This window comes from Rhinolophus sinicus, chromosome X (assembly GCF_036562045.2).
Source record: "Rhinolophus sinicus isolate RSC01 chromosome X, ASM3656204v1, whole genome shotgun sequence".
Lineage (NCBI taxonomy): Eukaryota > Metazoa > Chordata > Mammalia > Chiroptera > Rhinolophidae > Rhinolophus > Rhinolophus sinicus.
Window position 1 is genome coordinate 42,527,298 of NC_133768.1, and position 23,691 is coordinate 42,550,988.

General features: G+C 41.7%; 1 protein-coding gene across 3 annotated transcripts in view; it reads right to left on the reverse strand.

Moving 5' to 3' along the window:
* Positions 1 to 1,240: 1,240 nt before the first annotated feature.
* Positions 1,241 to 23,691, reverse strand: part of PHF8 (PHD finger protein 8) — a 112,719-nt gene continuing 90,268 nt past the window's right edge. For all 3 annotated transcript variants that reach the window (XM_019710846.2, XM_019710845.2, XM_019710847.2), the window contains 4 exons: positions 20,962 to 21,057; positions 11,509 to 11,618; positions 4,730 to 5,066; positions 1,241 to 3,813 (listed from right to left, as the gene is read on the reverse strand). In XM_019710846.2, coding sequence (XP_019566405.2) covers positions 3,725 to 3,813; positions 4,730 to 5,066; positions 11,509 to 11,618; positions 20,962 to 21,057 — 632 coding nt within the window. In that variant the 3' untranslated portion in view covers positions 1,241 to 3,724. The remainder of the gene's footprint in view (positions 3,814 to 4,729; positions 5,067 to 11,508; positions 11,619 to 20,961; positions 21,058 to 23,691) is intronic.

The window sequence follows — 23,691 nt, forward strand, 5'->3', positions numbered from 1 at the left end:
CTGTTCCTACAAGGGATCTGAAATGCTTTCCCTCTTTCCTGTTGCCTTTCTACCAGGAGACACAGTTCCCCACGCCCAGACAAGAAACTTCTCTACCCAAATCTTGCCAGATACCAAGAGTCAGATTGGGAGAGCTGGAGGAGGTCATTTAGCCAGTAGGTACCAAACCCGGACAGCCTCATCACAGACCCATCAGAAGCAAAATCTCCAGGATGAAGAAATCCTGATTGGGTTTAAACCCCTTTTACAGTGACCCTCAGACAGTAAGCGGCCCTGCCCTGGGTCACACAGAGTCACAGTGGTGGTCAATTTGGAACTGAGGCTCCTGACATTACCCCAGGGGCTCTCCTCAGGACACAAACTCTCAAGGCTACATCTTGCATAAAAACAGGTGCACAATAAACATCTGTTGGATCAGTGAGTTACAAAAGATGTTCTAACATGGTGAGGGGAAAGAACGTAAGTTTGGGAGTCAAGCAGATACTGCTGTGGAATACCACTGGCAAGCTTCAGTGCCCTTCACTACAAAATAGACCATTAATTATCTCCCAGAGTTGTCAGTAAGGATTAAATGAGATATCCCAAGTAAAACCCCTAGTCCAATGCCTGGCACAGAAAAGGCACTTAATAAATAGTAGCGGTTATCAGTGACAAGTGGTAGAACAGTGAAAAGAACATAGACTCTGAAACCAGGTTGGCCCCACAACTTATGGTATATGACGCTGAAAGGCTTTTTTGCCTGTTTCCTCATTAGTAGGTTGAGGATATTGGTGAGGATGAAATGAATCGAGAGAGAGAAAGAGAGAGAGAGAGAGAGAGAGAGAGAGAGAGAGAGAGAGAGAGAGAGAGAGAGAGAGAGAGAGAGAGAGAGAGCCAAAACTCCACATTTGCAGAAAGAAGATACAGGTGTCACCACTAAAAACAACCCATGGAAGCTATGGAAAGCCTTCCCAACAAACTTGTCAGGCCCCTTTGAATTGATGCACCCTTTTTTGTTTTTCTGCTCACTGTCCTTCTCATTATGTTTCTGGTGTGTGAACTGTGTCTCTCATGAAGGCAGGGATCCTGTCCCCTCCCCACCTTGGGTATATGGCTGGGAACCAGGGATGTGCTGAGTTGATGGGAGGGAGAATCAGAGACAATGTAAAGAGAAGGCAGCACTCTTGTACCCCATACCATCACCACCACCACCAACGCCACCAAAAAAAAACAAAAACAAAACAAAAGACAAGCAAAGCAATTGCCAAGATAAATCACTTTTATCTCTATAGGAAAGGGAGGATCTAAAAAAAAATATAAATTACATTAGTAACACAACATAAGAAAAAAACAGGGGGGAAAAACCAAGTGTGTATGATGCTATTCTAACCTGTTTATAAAAAGGCCCTGCATCAGAAATTCACAATCCTACCCACTTCTAAAAATATATTTAGACATGTACAGAAGCGGTGGGCTTGTTTTTAAATTGTTTGCTTTTTTGTAAAAATATATTAAAGGTGAATAGAAATCCTCTCTCCCTGCCCCCTATCTTACCCCAGCTCTGTGCTGGGTATTGGAGACCAGAGGTTAACTCTCTCACCATGTTCTAAACCTTGGTTACTACCACTCCTAACCCCTCCCCAACTCACTTCATTTAGAACCTGAAACATAAAAAAAAAAAAAAAAAAAAAAAAAAAAGCACACTAGCCTCTTTGGAAAAGCATAACTCTGAGGGTAAACTTGCTTTTCATTTGAAACACAAAACAAACAGGAAGCTCTGAGAGCCCAACTAAACTAAAGGGAAACCCAGTCAAATGGAGTTGGGTTTCAGCTCCACAGAAACTTCTAACGAAGAAACAGAGAGGAAAGAGGCCTGGAACTAGGGGGATTTGCTAGCAATTAGCTGCCTTTGAAAGATCAAGGGGGGTTGTTAATGGGCAGAAGGGCGGGGGTCCTGGTCTTGGTTACAGCAGTCAGGGCCTAGTCAGGCAGTTGCCTGCACAGGAACACAGCCTGCCCCCCTTCCCTCCCCTCACTACGCTCTGCTGCCTTGAAATCCCCAAGAAAAGTAAAGCTGGGCAGAAACAGAGAGGAGAGGAGTGGGGACCTCATGTGCTAGGGGGGAGGTAGCCAGGCTTTTTGCCTTTGGTGTGACTAGATGGAGGACTGCTTGGCCCCTGGGGTCCCCAAGATAGGAAAAGCAAATGGGGCTAAGGGACCCCTGATACCAAGGAAGAATAGATATGGGCTGTGGAGAAAAGACAAACTGGAAACATAAAGAAGACAAGGGAAGTCTCACATATTCCCTGTGGTTTGCATGGTAGCTGTTAAGTTCCCCAGAAGCACTGGGCTAACTGGGGTGAGGTTGGAGTGGGGTAGAGGGTAAGGATGCACTCCATGTGGGCAGTGCCAAAACGGAGGGAAGGGGACATTCTCCGTCCAGTCCAGGATGCCAGGGAGGGAGGAAGGGTGGTCACTGTCTAGACCACAGAGACATCCACAAAGGGAAGAGGGGGAGGGGAGGATCAGGTGGTCTGCTCCTTTACAGATGAGTGCCTCCTCTCCTAGGCTTGGGCTCCCGGGTGGCCATCTGCACTCTGCTTGAGCATTAACCCGACGTCTGGGAGTGCAGGGGCCCAGGAGTGAAGATGGGAGTTCTGAGGTCTTCCGATCAAGACATCAGGTGGAGAAAGAAGCAGGGAGGCTCTGGATGGCGAACCCAAGGCCGAGAGGTCCTGCCCACATCCTCCCCAGAAGGTCCAGGCTGTGCTCTGTGGTACAGGTGAAGGCAGCAGGCCGCAGAGCCCAGGTTATCTGCTTCGGTGGCAGGTGCTTTCAGGCTTTTAGGAGATGGTTTCTCATCTGCTGGGACCCAGCCACAGCCACACAGATAATGTTCTGCAGGACCTCAAAATCCAGGCAAATTCCTGGAGCTCAGCCTGGGATGGCGGGCTTCATCTCTAGCCAACCAAAAGTAGCTTCCTCCGATGGGCAACAAAGTTGTGGTCAAAGGCTTGGGCATCGGTCCTCTCCCCACCTTGAGAAGTGACAGGAATCTGTCCTTTTCCCAAGAATGAGTGAAGTCAGCCCATGGCCTTTCTAGGCTACCTCTGGAAATGGCCCATAGTGGGGCAGTAAGGAGACTCTGGGCCCTCCTCTTTATTTCCATGAAGCATTTGGCAAGAGAGGGCAGAGACCAGACCCTTCTGCCAGAAACAAGTCTTGAGTGGGACATGTCCACTGGGCTGAGGGGAGGAAGGGGAAGGAAGAACAGGCAGAGGTGGGCAGCCTCCTGGAGACAGGGCTGGAGTTGTGGAAAGTGTGGAGCACTGGGCCTCCCACTTCACGAGCAGGGAAATACTGAGGGGAACCAGGCTGTGCTCGTGCTCTCTTCATCCTGCCTTCTGGCTCTAGGTGGGGACGAGAGTAAGGGGCACACAAAGCTGGTGAAAAGGAAATGGGCTGGAGCAGCAGAAAAGAGGGTTCTAGTCAGCTGAAACCCTCTCCCATTTACTTGCTACTCAGAGGTATGGAGAAGGCAGGATGTCCCCAGTGGAAGTGGGGAAGGGAGCTGGGGGTCAGTGAAGGGGCCGTAGAGGAGTCCCTGCCTTTGGTCAGTTCCAAGAAAGCAGGACAATGCGCCTCAGCACCTTGTCTGGGGCAGACAGGATCCAGGAGCGCCCCAAGAGTTGACAACGGAGAAGGCAGTGGGGGTGTAGGGGTGATGGGCAGAACACGAGGGAGCTCACAGAAGCAGTTTGCCATTTCTGTGGATTTTCAGGATACGGCCGAGTCTCTGCTTTGCTGTGGCCAGGCCCTTTTTGGGACGCTTTCCTGTGGGGGAAGGGAGAGAGAAGCAAAGGCTACGGCAAGGGCTCCAGCAGCAACGCCAGCACCAACTGTCCTTGGGCCAGTCCCTCCTCCGTTCCTCTGCCCAGTCTCCCCATCCTTACACCAGGCCCATCTTGGGCAAGAAGCCCTCCTTAACTACTCCCATCGAACGCCACGTGCCTCGGCTCTTCCTCCTGTGACCTTATGCACCAACTCCCCAGTTAGTCTGTCTGGTTCTTTTTCCCACTGGTTTCTTTGGTCCCAATAATGTTCCTTCCTAAATTCTTCTGGGACGTGATTGTGCCTCCCCATTCTCTCATCCTGTCCACCAGTATTAGACAAGTGCCTGGTTAGTGCTTATAGCTCAGTGTCCCTGAAGTTGCCACCCCCAGGGCCTGGTTTCATTAGAAACCCCCATCCTCATCACCCCAATGCCACATCAACCCCACCCCCTTGAGCTGCATACTCTAGAGACTGGGCTTTGAGGGCCAAAGCGAGTCAAAGGAGGGCCTGAGTCTCCGACCCTGGCCTCTTCCCCTTCCCGCATCAAATCACCTCCCATGTCCCATGTGATTTCCTTCATATATAATCAGTTTGTCCCCTCCCTCTCCATTCCCTGTGCCAGAGCCCCAGCCTCTCTTCACTAGCTTGGACCTGAGTATGTGCCTCTTTTTTAGACTTCCCACCTCCAGCTCACTCACCCTCTACTCTGGCCACCAGAAGCATCTTTCTAAACCTACATCAGAGCTTGTCTCTGTTAACACCAGTCAATGTCTGTCTCTTCATGGACTATGAGATCAAGTCCAAGCACCTTAGGTTGGCTGCCAACGTCCCTCCCAGGTATTCTCATCTACCAGAGTGCATAGGGTTTGGAGTGCATAAGAACCTGCTCAGTTCTATAACCATGTGGCAGTTGTACCTTGTCCTGCTTGATTGCTCTGGGAGCCAATGGAAGGGCGCCGCTGGGTCAAGAAGACGCCGGGGGCCATGGGTGTGGTGCTGCGGTTTGCCTGAGCCATGCCAAAGGCATTGGGACGAGCAGTATACTCGTGGTCAGCAAGACTTCCTGAGAGGGCCTCTTGTTTAGGCTCAGGAGGAGGCAGGGGTGAGGAGGAGGTGAGAAGCTGGGGTGTAGTGGTCAGAGTCGGGGCTGGTGCTGCCACACTGAGATTGGACTCTTGAGGGCGAGGCTGTTCTACTTCCTTCAACAAAGGCTTCTTCTTGATATATTTCTTCTTTTGGGCCTTCTGCAGCTCCTGAAACACAAGCCAAATGGAAAGTGAAAATTCAGGAATGGAGAAAAGAGAATTTCCCAGAAGGGAAATTAGACAATGGTCAGTGTGGACCTCAACCTGCCCCCACCCCAAGTCTAGCCTGGATGCATGGACACACAAACATACCAGCCTTCAATACCTGAGGTCATCTCTTGGGAACCATCCATCCAGAAGTCATCACTGCTACTAATCAGTACAGTGGCAATAGGGGGGTAAATGAGTTCAGAGACTTGGGTTTTGGTAATAACACTGCCAATTACCAGGTGGATCATGGCCACTTGTAATAATAGTAGCTAAATTCATGTCAGCACCTGAGACCCTTTATATACTTTATCTTATTCACTCCTCAGAGCAGCCCTGAGAAGGAAAATCCCTCAGTTTACAGATGAGAAAACTGAGGTGCAGGGATATTAAGTATCTTGAGCTCAAAGCCTCACAGCTGAAGAGTTCCTGGGCCCAGGAGTCAACCAGGCCTATCTAAACACCCACCCTGCACACTTCTCAAAATGGGACATCTCAGAGTAAAAGGGTAATAGTAGGTTTGGAATGAGGTAGACCTGGGTTCAAATCTAAGCTTGCACTCCTAAGTTGGATGATCTTGGTCAAGTTATTAACCTTTCCAAATTTCAATTGCCTCATCTGAAAAATGGGCAAAATAATGTCTGTTTTTCAGGATTGTTGGAAAGATTAAATAATGACATACAAACATGTAGCATATAGTAGGTACTCAACAAGTAGTAAATTGTTATTCTATCTTCATCTCTTACAATGGTGTATCTTCCTCTTTCTTTTTAAACATTTTTTAGATTAGTTTCAGGTGCACAAAACAATGTAATAGTTAGACATTTATCATTTATATCCCTCACACAGTGACAACCCCCTCCCCCCATCCACTACCCCTCTGACATCGCACAGAGACATTACATTTCCACTGTCTCTATTCCTAATGCTGTACTCCGCTTCCTGTAACTATAAACATATATAGAAAATTATAGCTGACATTCATTATTGTTCATCTTCCTCTTTCTTTTAATAGAGGACTTGACAATCCTCTAGGTCATCAGTTTTAAAACCTCAATCTGGGATGAAGAGAAGAATAAGGAACTATATCACTTCTCCCCATATTTTGATTTCATCCATCCATTGCTCTGTGGATTTACTATCCACTGGGTAGTGGGTAACTGTGTAGTGGGCATCTGGAGCCCTGAGGACCTGGAAAAGTGATGCTGAGAGCATGTGAACGATGGTACACAGCCACACAGACCAACTCAGTGATTACACATCTTTGCCCTCTCTTGGCAACACAGGTCTATTCCTACTCCTGCCTTTGGAAGCTCTGACAGGCTGCAGCTACAATAGGAATTTGTGGGGGACAAGAATAATAATATTAGTAATACATGCCAGGTACTGTTCTATAGTTTAACTCATTTAATATCTGTAAGAAGTATCAGAAGAATCATAACCCCATTTTTAGGAGAAGAAATCATGGCACCAAGAGCTTAAGTCATTTCCCCAAGGTTACAGGACCAGTAAGTGGCAAACCTGGGATTCAAACCCAAGCCATCTGACTTCAGAATCTCCTTTCTCAGCCACGCTGGTATTCCACCCATACCAAGAACTGTATTTCTGACCCCATTTTTCTTATCTGAATCCAGAAATCTGTTTATACCTAGATCACATAGCCTAAATTTGCTACCTTTATTGCCTATTTACTTCTCATATAATTCACCCAGATTGCCCCACAGAAGACTAGACTGTCTTATGACAAGGCCACTTTCACTTGGACAACTCCTTTGCTCAAAAAGCCTAGCAAGTCTGCACCCAAGTTCAAACTCCCTGGCCTGACACTCATGGTCTTCCAGACTCTGGCCACTTACACGTAGCCAACCCATAATGATAATGATGAAAAGCGAACATGTCTATAGTATATATACTACATGGCAAGTGCTGGTCTCAGAGCTTTTATATACATTACCTCATCTAATCCTGAAAGTCTATAAAGAAACTGAGGCACAGACAAATTAAATAATTTGCTCAGTGGTACAATGAGGATTCAAACTCAGGCAGGCTGGCTCCAGAATCCATTTTTTAACCTCTATTTATCTTACCTGCTCCTCACCATGAAGCCTCCAATCTAGAAAAATCTGCTCATTCATTCATTTACTCACCCAACACTGACAGAACATATGCTTAGCATAATGGGGATACCAAGTTAAATTAGATAGAGCCCCATTCCTGCGGCACTTACAGTTTAATAGGGGCCACAGAAAAGTATACTTATGATTGTAAATACCATGAGAGAATGCTATGGAAGCACAGAAGAATACTAAAATAAATTGATAGTAAATGGTGTGAAGGAGGGTTAGGTAAGGCATCTGAGAGGAGGGCATGATTCTCAATGGGCAGAGGGAACAGCCTGTGCAAAGGCACAGAGGCGTGAGACAATCTGATACACAGAGTGAACTATGAGTAGCATAGTGCAATAGTATGGCTGGTATAAAGGATGTGCGTGAGGGGCTGGCAGGAAGTCAGGGAGGAGAGGTGACCAGAGACCAAATCTAGAAGGCCTCTGTGCTGTATGAATTAGTTCTCTTACCCTGAAATTCTTCCCTGTCCCCTACAAAAGCTTCACCTGCAAAACCCCTCCCCGATTTCAAAACCTCTTCACTGAGGTCATTCCTGATTAACTCACACAGAAGTGAGCTCCTTAGAAGGCTGAAAGTAGTTTTCACAACTTTAATTAATTTTTCTTTATTTAAAGCAGAACCCCATTGTTTTGTTTTGTTTTCCAAATTATTTTACATGGCACTAAAGTATACATATCAGAGAGAAGTTCTGTTCAAAGAAGGGCTGCCTGACAAAACCCAAACAAGCAGTATCTGGCTTCAGTGCACCCTGTACCTCTTGCTGAGCAGCCCCAAACCCAGCATTGGCAGCAGCCAGTCTCAGTTCATGGCTTAGCCTCTCCCAGGCACCTTCAAGCCCAGCGCAGGTGGCAGCCATCTGCAGAATGCTTTGTGGCTTATGCCAGGTGGCTCTGGACAGGGTACAAGCTATGGCTGAACTTGGCCTGTGGCAAGGCCCCTCCCAGGAGGCCCTGGGGCTGGCAAAACCAGTGGCTGGCTTCGGACCCAGCCAAAGCACCACCCAGCTACCTCCCTGGGTGACACACTCAAAAGACAGACTAGGCAGGCACCAGAGCCCCGCTAAAGTGAGTCCTGCTCCATAAGGTCAGCCCCTGCACAACAGCTCGACTGTAGTCATGGTCAGGCCTCACAACTAACCAGCTCAAGGTCAATCTCTCCCACGGATGTGCAAACAGAAACCAAAGCACAACTACAACAGGAAGGCACACACAACCCACACAAAGAACACAACTGGAGCACCCGGCTCAGGTGACAAGGGAGACTGCGTCACTGGGTCCCACAGGGCACCTACTACATAAGGTCACTCTACTAAGACCAGGAGACATAGCAGCGCTACTAATACATAGAAACAAACACAGAGAAGCAGCCAAAATGGGGAAACAAAGAAACATGTCCCAAATGAAAGAATAGAACAACGCTTCTGAAAAAGAACTAAACAAAATGGAGACACGCAATGTACCAGATGCAGAGTTCAAAACACTGGCTATAAGGATGCTCAATGATCTCGGGGAGAACTTCAACAAAGCGAGAGAAAACATAAAAATGGAGATAGAAAACATTAAAAAAAAAAAGTCAGAAACAATGAATAACTGAAATAAAGAATACATCAGAGGGAATCAACAGATCAAATGCAGAGAATCAAATCAGTGATTTAGAAGTTAAAGTAGCAGAAAACACCCAATCAGAACAGCAAAAAGAAAAAAAGAATCCCCCCCAAAAATGAAGATAGTTTAAGGGGCTTCTGGAACAACATCAGGCATACCAACATACACATAAGAGGGATACCAAATGGAGAAGAGAGAAAGCAAGGAATTGAAAACCATTCTGAAGAAATAATGACAGAAAACCATAACCTGGTGAAGTAAATAGACATACAGGCCCAGGAAGTGTACACAGTTCCAAACAAGATGAACCCGAAGAAACCCACACCAAGACACATCATAATTAAAATGCCAAAGGTTAAAGACAAAGAGAGAATCTTAAAAGCAGCAAGAGAAAAGCAGTTAGTTACCTACAAGGGAGCTTCCATACGACTGTCAGATGATTTCTCAACAGAAACTTTGCAGGCAGAAGGGATTGGCAGGAAATATTCAAAGTGATGAAAAGCAAGGACACACAACCAAGATTACTCTACCCAGCAAATCTATCATTGAGAATCGAAGGACAGATAAAACAGCTACCCAGACAGAAACAAAAAGCTAAAGAAGTTCATCAACACCAAATCAGTATTACAAGAAATGTTAGAGGGACTTCTTTAAGAAGAAAAAAAAAAGATCAAAAATCTGAATAATAAAGTGGCAATAACTACATATCTATAAACAATTACTTTAAATGTCAATGGATTAAATTCTCCAATGAAAAGAAATAAGGTGTCTGAATAGAAAGGAAAACAAGACCCTTACATATGCTGCCTACAAGAGTCTCTGTTCAGATTGAAAGACACACATAGACTGAACATAAAGGGAAGGAAAAAGATATTTCTTGAAAATGAAAACAAACAAGCTAGGGTAGCAATACTTATACCCGACAAAATAGACTTTAAAACAAAGGCTATAATAAGAAACAAAGAAAGATCCAGTAATCCTACTTCTGGGTATTTATCCAAAGAAACCCAAAACACTACTTTGAAGAGAAATGTGTATCTATATGTTCATTGCAGCATTATTTACAATAGCCAAGATATGGAGGCAACCTGGGTGTCCATCAATGGATGAATGGATAAAGAAGAGGTGGTACATATATACAATGGAATATTCCTCAGCCATAGAAACGAATGAAATCTTGCCATCTGCAACAACATGGATGGAACGAGAAGGTATTGTACTGAGTGGAGAAAGTCAGACAAAGACAAATGCCATATGATTTCACTTATATGTGGAATCTAAAGAACAAAACAAACAACAAAACAGAAACAAACTCATAGATACAGAGAACATTTTGATGGTTGCTAGCTGGGGGTGGGGTTGGAGGTTAGGTGAAAAAGGGGAAGGGATTAAGTACAAATTGGTAGTTACCAAACAGTTATGGGGATGTAAAGAATAGCATAAAGGAGATAGTCAATAATATTGTAATGACTATATATGGTGTCAGGAGGGTACTAGATTTATTGGGGTGATCACTTCACAAGTTATATAAATGTCTAATCACTATGTGGTACACCTGAAACTAATATACTGTTGTATGTCAACTGTAATTGACAAATAAAACAATTATGTTTTAAAAAAATAAAAGCGCCTCCTGGCCTGCAGGCTCCCAACAAAAGCCTCTGAGACACGTCTAAGCAACTTCAGAGCGCCATAGAACATCATATTAAAAACAGCTTTTTATCAATTTTTTAAATAGAATATAATTACTGAATTATATAAACACTTAACTATTTCATTTTATTTAAATAACAAGTAACATGAAAATTAGAAGCTATGAGTTGAATCTTGTCTCCTCCATTTACTGGCTGTATTACCCTGGACTAGTCACTTAAAGAGAGCTTCATTTTCTTCACCTGTAAAATGATGACAATATCACCTATTGAACAGGGGTACTGGGCATATCACATGAGTCATTGTACATGGAAGCACCTGACATAAAACAGATGCTCAATAAATGCTCTAAACTACGGGATGTGGCATGAGGAGCTAAGCAGATATTGACAAGTAGAGAATCAGAAGAATCCCCTCCAACTGCTCTCAGGGTTGCTGAACACAGCATACACATTCAAGAACTCTGCCAACTCTAACAGGCTAAAAAGTCAACTTGATTCTAGTGAAGTGACCCTTTAAGACAAAACTTAGTGGGTGAACTTTTCTTGGGAGGCAGGGGGTGAAGATCAAGGCAATAGTATTTGATATAGAGAACAATAAAAGCCTCTCCCCCAAAAAGCAAGTTCCAATACTGGTGGGTAGCTGAAAACTTGTGTATACTCAATTGAGTCACCTCCTTGGGCTTCATCTGAAGGCTAATGCCATTACCCAAGGACAGACCTGGTCCTTCCCATCTGAGAGGATATTACACACCCAGAAAAGCAAGGGCCTTCCGCTGGCCCTCTATTTCCTTTCACCCTAAATCATGTCAATTGCGTGACCTGTGGAAGTAGCTTGTCATTGAGTTGGGATCTGAAGGATATAGGAGGGACTAAGAATACTGTCATGGATAAAAATCAAAGGTTACTCACTCCCCAGTGAAACAACAGTGGGATCCTATCAACTCAAAGGTCTGAGCTTTGAGGCTCTAAGTTAAACTAGATTCAGTAGCAGGGCCATTGACTAGCTGTCAACACCTACCTGCTGGGCCAGCTTTGCAGCTGCTGCAGCCAAACCTGTCTCAATGGAAGCTACCCGGGTCCCCTCACGGACAGGACGGTCCTGCTTCGGCAGAGTTGGGGTCACACGGGCTGCAGAGGAAACAGGATGAAGACATTTATCTGAATGGCAACCATATTCCCTACCTCAGCCCCCCAAAGATGATCTCAACTGGTCTTCCTGTTTTCAGCTTAAACAAAGTCAGATTTTGCTTCCCATCTGGTAAGAAGCTAGTTCACAAATACCTAAAGTACACAAAGTATACAAATATTAATGGATAAAAGTTAACCTCCCTGAACTGGCATTTAAGGTTGTCCATATTCTACTCCTGGCCAACTACCTCACCAACCTTATTTCCATACCATATTCTCAACTTCTCTAGACAAAATGGCTTCCTTACTATACCTTCAGAATATGTACAGTTCATCTTCTCTCCCTGTGCCTTCATCCTCACCATCCACACTGCCTGGAGTACCCTCTTCTCTTTTTAACTCCTCTTCGAAACCTGTCCATCCTTCAAAAGTTAGCTGAAATCAACCTTCTATGATGCAAACCTCTAAGAGGGGCTCACATTGATATCTCCATCCCCCGAACTTAAAATATGTAGAAGTCACTTAATATTAGGTTGGTGCAAAAGTAATTGCGGTTTAAAACATTACAATTGCAAAAACCGCAATTACTTTTGCACCAACCTAATACATAGCACATACCATCTTGTCTCATTCCCTAATGTTTACGTGTGTTATTTTGTCTACCAGCCTGGCCATGAGCTCCTGAAGACCATCTTGCATAATCCTTTTATAATTCCTTAACAATTTTCAATCAAAAATAGTTATTCATTCCACATTTTACATAGGAAGTATATCTCAGTATAACCAAACTGCCCCAGATGATGAGGGAAAGCTCTTCTTTACAGAAGAATACCAGCTAATAAATGTAGAAACAATGACAGAATTAGAAAATCACAGGTTTGCAAGCCCTTAATGGAACAACTGGTTCAAGGGCACTGGATATTCACACAGTACCAAAGTGTTACCTCACAGATTACTTGTAAGTCTCTAGAAGAAAAAACCAACTTGACAAGGGTGAGATCAGGAAATTGCTCCCTTAACTAAGTATTAACTTTATTGTCACTAATAGTGAGACAGACACTTTCATGCATTTCCTGATGCAATACAATAGAAAATTCACAGCATGATCTGGGAAGTAGTTTTGCCAAAGATCTAAAATCAAGTAAGCAGTTCATATTACTTCTAGTTTTTAAGAAAGACAGAGATACAAGAACAAGTTAAATGACACCATGAGAAAACAATCAGACATTCTACAAGATAACTGGCCTGGTTTCATTAAAAAGACAATTTTACAAGGAAGCAAACAAATCTAAAAGTTGGGATGTGCTACAGGACGATTATACAGGTTGCTGTTTTTTTTTTTAACAACATAAAACAAAAGTGTGTGTGGGGGGGACTGCTTTAGATTAAGAGAGACTTAAAAGGCATGACAGTCAAATGCCATATGGACATTATTTAGATCCTGACTTAAACAAATCCAGTGTAAAAATACTTTTTACTTAGACAATTGAGGAAATTCGATTATGGACTTAGTGATAGCTAACGTCAGGAAATTATCAAATTATTAATTTTGTATGTATGACAACAGGATTGTGATAGTGTGAGAAAATGTCCCTATTTTTTAGAGATGCATACTGAAATCCATAGAAGGTGGGAATGGCACAATATCTGGGAATTGCTTTAAAGGATATACAATTTTGAAAATAAGAAGCTACAGATTAATCAAATGTGGCAAAATCTTGATAACTATTGATTCTCGGTGATGAGAGTATGATAACTCATTGTACTAGTCTCTCTATTTTTAATTAAAGAAACAAATCAATGTCACAGAAAAAAAAGGAGATGATGGTGATACTGACCTAGATTTAAAGATTACTTGGTTAGCTATTATTATTACAAAGGAGACTTTCTCTATAAAGTTGTGCAGATTGTAGAACAGGCAATTCAGGAAGTTGAAGTCTTTCCTTTAAAGGTGGTATTTTATTTGTTTAGAAAATGATCTGAAGCAAATCTAGCAAAAATGTTAATGCACAATTTTCGGTTATGGATTTATAGATATATTTTATATTGTTCTCTATAGTTCTGTAAGTGTGGTGGTTTAAAAACAAGCGCCCAAATTCTATTGATAGGTGGGGTCTATGTTCCCTCTTGTTGAATTGTGCAGGCTCACGTGTAGCCTATAGAGTGTGCTGAAAGTGACACTGCATGACTTCTGAGGCTAGATCAGAAAAGGCAATTTCAGTTTCCACATTGTTTATTGGAACACTCACACTTAGAGCCCTTAGCAACCATGTAAGAAGCTTGATTGCCTTGAGGCCACCAAACAGTGAGGAAGCTAGTCATATGGAAAGGACACATGTTGGCACTCTGCTTGGCATTTCTAGTATCTGAGTCCGCCAAGTCCAGGCACGAGGGATGTGAGTTAATGAAACTTCAGATGATTCAAACTCTTAGCCATCAAGTGACCCCCAGCCTTCAAAACTACCCAGCTGAAGCCCTAGCCAGCATGGAGTAGAGCCAAGTTGTCCTCATTGTGCCCTTTCCAAATTCCTGACCTATACAATACATGGGCAAGTTGATGTGTCAAGCTGAAGAACAAACAACAAACAAACAAACAAAAACAACTGTTTTGATTGGGCCTAGGTTTTGGAAAAAAACACCATAAAAAATTATGGAGGAACAGTTGAGAAAATTTGATTATGAACATGGTATTAGAAGATCTTAGGAAATTGTTAACTGTGAAATATAACAAAGGTAGTATGGTTACATAAGAGGGTGTCCTTATTCTTAGGACTTACTGAAGTATTAAGGGGTAAAATTTCATGTTTTGATAGCTGCACATTACTCTGAAGTGGCTCAGCAAAAACTATAGATAGACAGACAGATATAGATAAGTGGATGAAGCAAATACACCAAAATATTACAACTGTAGGATCTAGGTATTGAGAACATGAGTGTTTGCGTACTACCCTTCTACATATATGTACGTTTGAAAATTATCATTAATAAAATGTTTTACATAACCAATGAGACTAACAGATTATACAAATAAAATGTACAGTCCTTGAATAGATACTGGTTTGAATAAGCAAATTATAAAAGATATTTTTGGTACAATTTGGGGAAATTTAAATAAGGATTTGACATTAAATAATATATGAAATAAATGTTACTTAACTTAGGTGTCATATAATGGTCCTATAGCTATGGAAGAAAATGTCATTTTTCATAGAGATGCACACTGAACTATTTAGTATGTCATGATGGGTGGCATCAGCACAACTGACAAAGTTAAGAACCTCCAAAAACTTGCTCCTGAATGAAAACAATGAAAAAACTGGCAAAAATTGTCCAAATAAACTTTTTTAGGACTCTGGAAATTAACCAAAGACTTACAGCAAACTGGAGAGCATGTACGTAAGAAAAATTGCTAAATCTCAGTAATAGCAGTGAGCTTTACAGCATTTTACCTTGCCTTAGACCCATTCGGGTCTCCTCAGCTCAGCAGTATCCTTGAAAAATAACAGCCCACATTCTCAGCAACTAGGGAACAGAATGGAGCTGGAGCTTTCTTTCAAAGCCTAGTGCTAAAAAGCTTCTCCCTAGGTGGCATTTAACAAAAATATTTAAAGGCAAGGGCTTTAATGTCACAGCTGCTTAAGGTGATGGATAACAGTTGCGGCAAACAATAGACTAACCCAAAAGCTTAAAAGGAAAAGCTGAAGAATGAGTTACCTACTGGGGATTAGAAAAACTCCCACATATTCATGGGAATCTAGAAGGCCATAAACGTGCATAGGGTCTATGTGCATAGTCAGGAAAGATTTGAGAATACCCTAGCACTCACCTACGGCTGACATCCAGGCTTCGGCAAAGCAGGAAGTGAAGCCTAAGGCAGAGTTGTAAATTGCCTGCCTGAGTGCTGAGGCATGTCCCAACATGCACATCGAGTCCCTTGTCAAACACTGTGAGATTTACTGGTTTCAGGCATTTAAGGAAATCTCTGTCCGGTCATTAGTTGACCACTAAACTGAGACTTCAGTGGCCACAAATAAAAAGAATATATACTTTAATGATTTTTCTGAACTAATTATAAACAAACAAATAAAAACAAGTAGCAACAAAACAAACCCTGGGGAACAGAGTGGGGAGTATCTCATTTCCAGAGTTGCCACATTATTTAAAATGTTCAGTTTTCAACAACAAAATTCCAAGATACGCAAAGAAATAAAGTGTAGCCATACATAGGAAAAAAGTAACTAATAAACACTGTACCTGACTTTCTAAACAAAGTTGAACTTACTAGAAAAGGGCTTTAACCAGCTATTTTAAACATGTTCAACGAGCTAAAAGAGACCATGCGTAAAGAACTAAAGGATACTACAAACAATTATATGTCAACAAATTGGACAATCGAAAAAATGGATATTTTCCTAGAAACACACTATCTTCCAAGACTGAATCAAGAAGAAACAGAAAATCTGAATAGACTGATTACTACTAATGAAATCAAATCAGTAATGAAACAAACCCCAACTAACAAAAGTCTTGGACCAGAGTGCTTCACAGGTGAATTTTACCAAACATTCAGAGAAGAATTAACAACTTTATTTCTCAAACTATTCCAAAAAATTCAAGCAGGGAAGGCTCCAAGATCATTGTATGAGGTCATCATTAATTACCCTGATTCCAAAACCAGACAAAGACATTACAAAAAAGAAAATGATAGGCCGATATCCCTGATGAAAACAGATGCAAAAATCCTCAACAAAATATTAGCAAGTCGAATTCAGCAATATATTAAAAAGATCATATACACCATGAGCATCTGAGATCTCAATTATTCTTGGGTATTTTATACAATTGTTGTTATCATCAATAGAATCTTGTTTCCTCGGTGTATTAAGGTTATTACTGATATATAACAATCCTTGATTTTTAGGTATCTGGTTTATAGTCAGTGATTACCCAATTTATTGAATTCTTATATTAGTTTTAATAGTTTTTCAGTTGGTTCTCTTACACTTTCTAATTATATAATCATACCATTTCTTTCACTTGTCAAATATTTATCAAATATCTTACGTGTGCCAGGCACTATGGAAGGTGCTACATATAATGAAGGACAAAAATAAACAGGATTCCCTGCTTAGGAAGCCTTACATCATGATAATTTGGTCTCTTAATTTCTAATAATTACAGTTCTTATTTCTGCTTTATTCCTAATTTTGCTGTCTAGAACTTTTAGAACAATACTAAATGGTAGCAGTGATAATTGGCATATTTATCTTATTTCTTATTTTAATGGGAATACCTTTAGTACAATTGCCTCTATCTTTTTTGGGTAACAGTCCAGTTTGAAAAAGTGATAAAAGTTATTAGCTTTCTATCTACAGAACTATACAGGCACATATGCATACGTTTAACTAAAAAACACAGAGGGTTAATTATCTACTTTCTGAATAAAAAAACAATGAATAAAATCAACTTTTTTATAGAAATATTCAGATTTTTTTATGTAGAATGAGGAAAAAGTACCATAAACAAATTACATACATATATGACTATTTCCTTACTGTATAAAAAGGTCAATTTGGAAAGCTTGAAGACCTACATGGATAAATGGGCGAAGGTCAGAAATAAAATTTACAAAGAAGAAATTCTAATGCTAATACAAACATATAAGAAATGTTTACTCAAAGAAATGAAAATTAATCAGATACTGTTGTTTGCTTGTGAATTACCAAAGATCAAAAAAATATGGTGGAGACTGCTTGTTCTCAACCCTGTATCACTTATCCTTCTTTGCTTACTATCAAAAAACATGACAGTGTGGGATAGCAATGTACCTAGCTAAAAATTCCATTTCCTGGCCTCTCTGGCAGATAATCTTGGCCATGTGACACAGTTTAGGCCAAAGATGATATTAAAAAAGTGGAACGTAAAACTCCTTGTAGAGGGGTGCTCAGCAGGCTTGTTCCTTTCTCCTTTTGCTCTTCCTCTTCTTCCTGACTGTAACTCAGAGCCCTCTGCTGACGGTGAAGTAGCCATCATATCACCCTGAGGGGATACACACTCACTAAGGATGCCTGAGAGGTTCTTGTTACAGGCAAACACTATTCCTAACTGATAAGTTCCATGCCTGTAAGGATTCATAAACAAGTACTGTCGCACATAGCTGGTGAGAGTGTAAACTAGTACAACCTTTCTGAAAAGCAATTTGGCAATATATACAAAGAGCTTTTAAAACGTTTGTACTAACAAATTGTATTGGCAAGCGTCTAGGGAAACGCACTCACACGCATTGCTTGTGGGAGCATAAACAATCTCTAAGATGTAATTGTTAAGTGAGAAAAGTAAAGCACAGAACAGTGTGTAAAGTATGCTTCCCATAGAGTAAAAAAAAAAAGAGTGGGAAATAAAATATATACATGTATTTACTTGTATATGCATAAGCTACCCTGAAAGAATTAACATGAAACTAATAACAGTGGCTGACTCCAGGTGAGGAATTGGAAGGCTTTGGAACAGGGGTTGGAGGAAGAATTTTCACTGTGTACCCATATATAAAGGCACATATTTTCATACACTTGGGCCCTTCTAGAGTTTCATGGGGATCCATCCTAAGTAAATAATCAGAAATACAAACACTTACATAAAAAGATGTTCATCCCAACCAGAGGTTAAGGGGGGAGAGGGGTTTTGGAAGAGGGTAAACGGAGTCAAATATATGGTGATGGAAGGAGGACTCTGGGTGGCGAACACACAATGTGATATATAGATGATGCATTACAGAATTGTACACCTGAAATCTATGTAACTTTACTAACAACTGTTACCCCTACTGGGTGACAATTAACTTAAAAAAAATGTTCATCCCAAATGTTACCACTAAGTGTGAAAACTTGGGACTAGGCTAAATGCCTCACATCAAAGGAGAAGTTAGGTGAATTAGGTATATCCAGGGAACGGAACATTTTGTAACCACTAAAATATTATTTATAAACAATAGCATAGGGATATGTTTATGATATAATATTAACTTTAAAAGGCCAGATGTATTTATTGGTTTTCAACTTTTACAGTCAACTTCTAGTCAATATAGAGTATTAATCACAAGACAGTGTAAATGTTAACAACCTTGACAATATAAATGAAAAAGTGCGGCTCATAGAAAGTTTGAGGAAGGAAGAAAAAAACAGCGGCACTAATGTCCATGTCTTAGAAAGTGGGTAATCAAGAGAGATTGACAGAAGTTGATGGAAGGAGAAACAGAAATTAATAAATCAAGAAATGGTGTTACAGGGCAGCTGGATGGCTCAGTTGGTTAGAGCGCGAGCTCTGAACAACCGAGTTGCCGGTTCGATTCCCACATGGGCCAGTGAGCTGCACTCTCCACAACTAGACTGAAGATAATGAGCTGCCACTGAGCTTCCGGAGGGGCGGCCGGATGGCTCAGTTGGTTAGAGCGCGAACTCTCAACAAGGTTGCTGGCTCAATTCCCACATGGGATGGTGGGCTGCGCCCCCTGCAACTAAAGACTGAAAATGGCAACTGGACTTGGAGCTAAGCTGTGCCCTCCACAACTAGATTGAAGGACAATGACTTTGAACTCATGGGCCCTGGAGAAACACATTATTCCCCAATATTCCCCAATAAAATTTAAAAAAAAAAAGAGCAAAAAATGATCATGATATATTTTTTAAAAAGAGCAAAATAATGATGATACATTTTTAAAAAAAGGAAAAAAAAGGTGTTACAAATCCTATTATATATATTTTTTGGAGGTAACTACCAGAAAAATTAAAACTATGCGGCTGCCTCTCTGGCATGGCATTGTAGGTGGAAAAAGCAGAGGCAGAAGACCATTGCATTTCATGCTAAACTCCTCTGTACTATTTGATTTGCTACCAAACATACACACATATTTTGAATAAAGGCCAAAACAATTTTAAAGTAGGATATATGATTGTATACATAATGCAATTTCAACCATAAAAAGAAAAATGCATAAGAATAAAAGACTATAAGGAAATATGTAAACATATTAACAACGGTTATTTCTGGGTGGCAGAATCATGGGTGGTTTCTTCTTTATACTTTCCTCTATTTGTCTGTATTTTTCAAATTTTCCATTATGCTAATAAGCCAGAAACTATAGGACAAAATAAAATCAGAAAATGGGTCTGAAGCAAGAAAAAAGAAACATTTGCTGATTGACTTACTAAGAGAACACTTTCCAGGACTGCTCTACCACCCTATTCCCCCAACCCCAAACAAACACCAGAAATGACAAATAAGGCTGGGTGGGGTTATTGGGCCCTTTATTTCCTGGGGAAACATGGGCACTGAGATGCGAGCACCCTCTGTGGTGAACTGCTGCGGCAATGGCTCTCAATTAGCTCACATTTCCTTGTATACATAGGAGGATTTTGCAGCTCCTTGTCATAAGATGGAATCTATTTCTCCATGCCTGGAATTGAGGCTTGGCCATATCTTTGGCCAATGGAAAACATGACACAAACAGTGGCTTGAAAAGGGCTTACACATTGGGGATTGTCCTTTCTTGCTGCTGGATACCCTTCTGCTTGCTACCTTGTGAAAAATCTTGGGTGGGCCCCCTGGTCGATAAAAGACCACATGGAGAGAGGCCCCAGTCGACCCAAATTAGGTCCCAGACACCTGAGGGAGATCTTTTCAGACCATCCAGACCCAGCCAAGCTGGTCCAGACTGGAACAGCAGCTCAGTCAACATAGATAATTGTGAGAAGTAATCGACTGTTGTTCTATGCCATTAAGTTTTGGGTAACTGGATAAGCAGCAAAAGCTAACGAACACAACCTCTAATGTGAAAAATACCAAGCCAATGAGATGAATTATTTTATTATCCTCTAAATTACATGTTCAACTCAATGATCATCCTTTCTTCCTTTCTCAGAGATGGCCTCTCAGCCAGTACAGGTGACAGTCTAAGGAGTCTTGGGCCTTGTACAGCTCAACAGTCAGAAGAATTTCCCTTCTTTGACATTAATATTACCAAAGAGCTAGGAAAATGGTAGCAGAATGTTCTCAGAAGCCTTAGACTGCTTGCTAGAATCTGTTCAAGGTCTTCCTCTTTTCATCTCTGGCCATAAAATATCAGAAGGAACATATTACATTACTTCTGGCTTTGCTGAACTGAATGCATAAACTCTGTGTCTCCCTGACCGTTTTCACTGTAGCACCTAACACAGCAGACAGTCAACAAATGTTTGCTGAATAAACAAATGAACGACTGAATCATATCTTCCTATATTAAATATCCCACCTACCCCCAGCCTATTTTCCCCCCAACTACCCCCACAGTGTTTAAGGACTAAATCACCTTTAGGACTCCATGGAGCATCATCTGAATTCTTCTTTTTCTTGGGTCGAGATTTCAAAGCAGGGTCATCATCATCAGACTCCAGGGAAGGGTAAACTGCAGGGAGAAAAGCAAAGTCAACTGAGATCTCATCCGGAAGGGGGAAGACAGAACAATACCTACCTCAACTCCTCCCACTCCCCTATAAGTAGACCCTTTTACTTAATCCATACTCAATTGCAGGATTCCCTGAGTATGCCACGTACTTTTCATGCCTTTCTACCTTTGCACCCTTGCTGCAAATGTCCTTCTCCAAGCATCACCTAATTGTGATTCACTCACCCAGCATCCATTTAGTGAACAACCTCATGAGTTACTTTGCTCACCCTGCAAATTCCAGCTCTAGATTCACTTCCTAAAGAAGTCTTCCCTCGTTCTCATAATCTGATTCAGATGCCTCCTCAACTCCCCATAGTATCCTCCGCATACCTTTACTGGAGTTATTTGTTAAATAATACTTAAGAGATGATTAGTAAATCTGTCACCCCAAATTTACCAGAAGAACAGAAATATGTATTGTTTGATTTCAAACTAAGGGAGCCAAACATAATACAGAGTAGGTACTCAGTGTTTGCTTAATTAATGGAAAAAGAATGGTACACACATCATTGACAAAAATGTAAGAAAAAGACCACCTGGGCTGAATTAGGGACAAGATTACTGGCTCTGAATGTTCTGAATGACAAAACACACATATACAAGTATCTCATATGAGGTGTGATAGAAAAATACGGTGAATGTTTAAATTTTAAAAAATTTATTATAGTAAAAGACATATTGCCATTAATCCCCTTCAAAATACTCCCCCTCACTTCGAACACATTTATCCCATCATTCTTGCCACTTTCTAAAGCAGTTCTGGAAGTCCTCTTTCATGAGTGTCTTTACTTCATTCTCCGTCATGACAATCTCCATGTCACACGTTGCTTCTGGTATACGGCAATTTCGGTCAAATAAAAACATTACAGTGTGTCCTCATCCACCTTATTCACCAGATCAGGCACTGTGTGACTCCTGGCTCATCCCCAAAGTCAAAATGAGCATGAAAGGAAAACATTTTTAATCCATCCAGGTAGCCACGACAGCACAACGAAAGACACAAAAAAGGATCTCCAGAACTACTTCAGAAACTGAAAAGAACAATGGATAAGTATGTTGAAAGTGAGGAGGAATATTTTGAGGGGGATTAATGGCAATGTATCTTTAACTATAATAAAATTTTTTAAAAAGATTTTATTGGGGAAGGGGAACAGTGTGTATCTCCAGGACTTTATTGGAGAACAGTGTGTTTTTCCCAGGATACATCAGCTCCAAGTCAAGTTGTTGTCCTTCAGTCTCAGTTGTGGAGGGCGTGGCCAACCTCCAAGTCCAATCGCCGCCCTCAATCTAGTTGCAGGGGGTGCAGCCCACCATCCCATGTGGGAGTCGAACCATCAACCTTTTTGTTAAGATCACACACTATAACCAACTGAGCCATCCGGCTGCCCATCAGGAGCTCAAGTTGTTGTCTTCAATCTAGTTGCGGAGGGCACAGCTCACTGGCCCACGCAGGAATCGAACTGGTCACCTGTTGCCCAGAGCTCACGCTCTAACCAACTGAGCCATCTGGCCATTCCTGTAATAAATTTTTTTTAATGTAAATATTCACCGTATTTTTCTATGATACCTCGTACTATACAGATACACACAAACATCCAGTTTTACCACACTCTCCTTATAATCCACATGCAACACCTATAGGATTTAATGTAAAGATGGTCTAGAAAGGTCTGACTGATGAGGTCAAACTACAAGAGAAGCAAAGTGAGACTGAAAACTTTCTCCTGATGACCAGCTTCAAATTTCTCTAGAATTCTACTTCATCAGAGGAATCCAGTCTCCCATGTCCCACCAGAGGGATCAGCATACAACATGGCAGAACCCAACGCTCATGACAGAGTGAAAATGGTGGTTTAAGCCCTCACTGCCAAGAAGAGATCAGAGGGTATAGGAGCCTAGCCGCCCCATCCCCACCCTGTCAGAGCTTACACCACCCCAACCCTCCCAGTGCTACTAGAAGCGTAACAGTAGCAGTGTCAGATCAAAAGAACAGAATATTTGCTGTTCTGAGAACTGTGGCCCACACAGACTCACAGCCCAACTAATTCTGGCCAACGGGAGGGATCCTTTGATGCAGAACTGGCTGTGCTGGTGGTCACCGCCATTGCTCTGGGACACCTCTCACAACCCACCCTGTCCCTGTCAGATCCCTGCAATAGTAAACAGAGCTGCTGAAACACAAGGGCTCTGAATCTGCTGCAGGAAGAACTGTGGAACTTCGGAAACTCTCCACACACACCCCCGCCACGGAGGCGGTTCACTGTGACCCAGGCGAAGTGTTCACAGAGAAGCTCGCCTTCCAGGGAATCCCCCCATTGTATGAGAAGCCGGAACAGTGCACAGAAAATATAACACGAGAGCATGAGAGAGAACAAAAGGCTGAGTTCTACCAACACATACTGGAAAGCAAAACAAAGACCTCTTACTATCAACCTGTTGCAGAACCCACTCCTGTAGATGCGTAGGAAGAAAAATAATAATTCACTAATTGCCACGAATAACAAAGGTAATAAGGCAGCACAGAAAGAAAATGAAACGTCTCCAGGAAAAGAACTTAAAGATATGGAAATATGTGACTTAAAGTGACAGAGA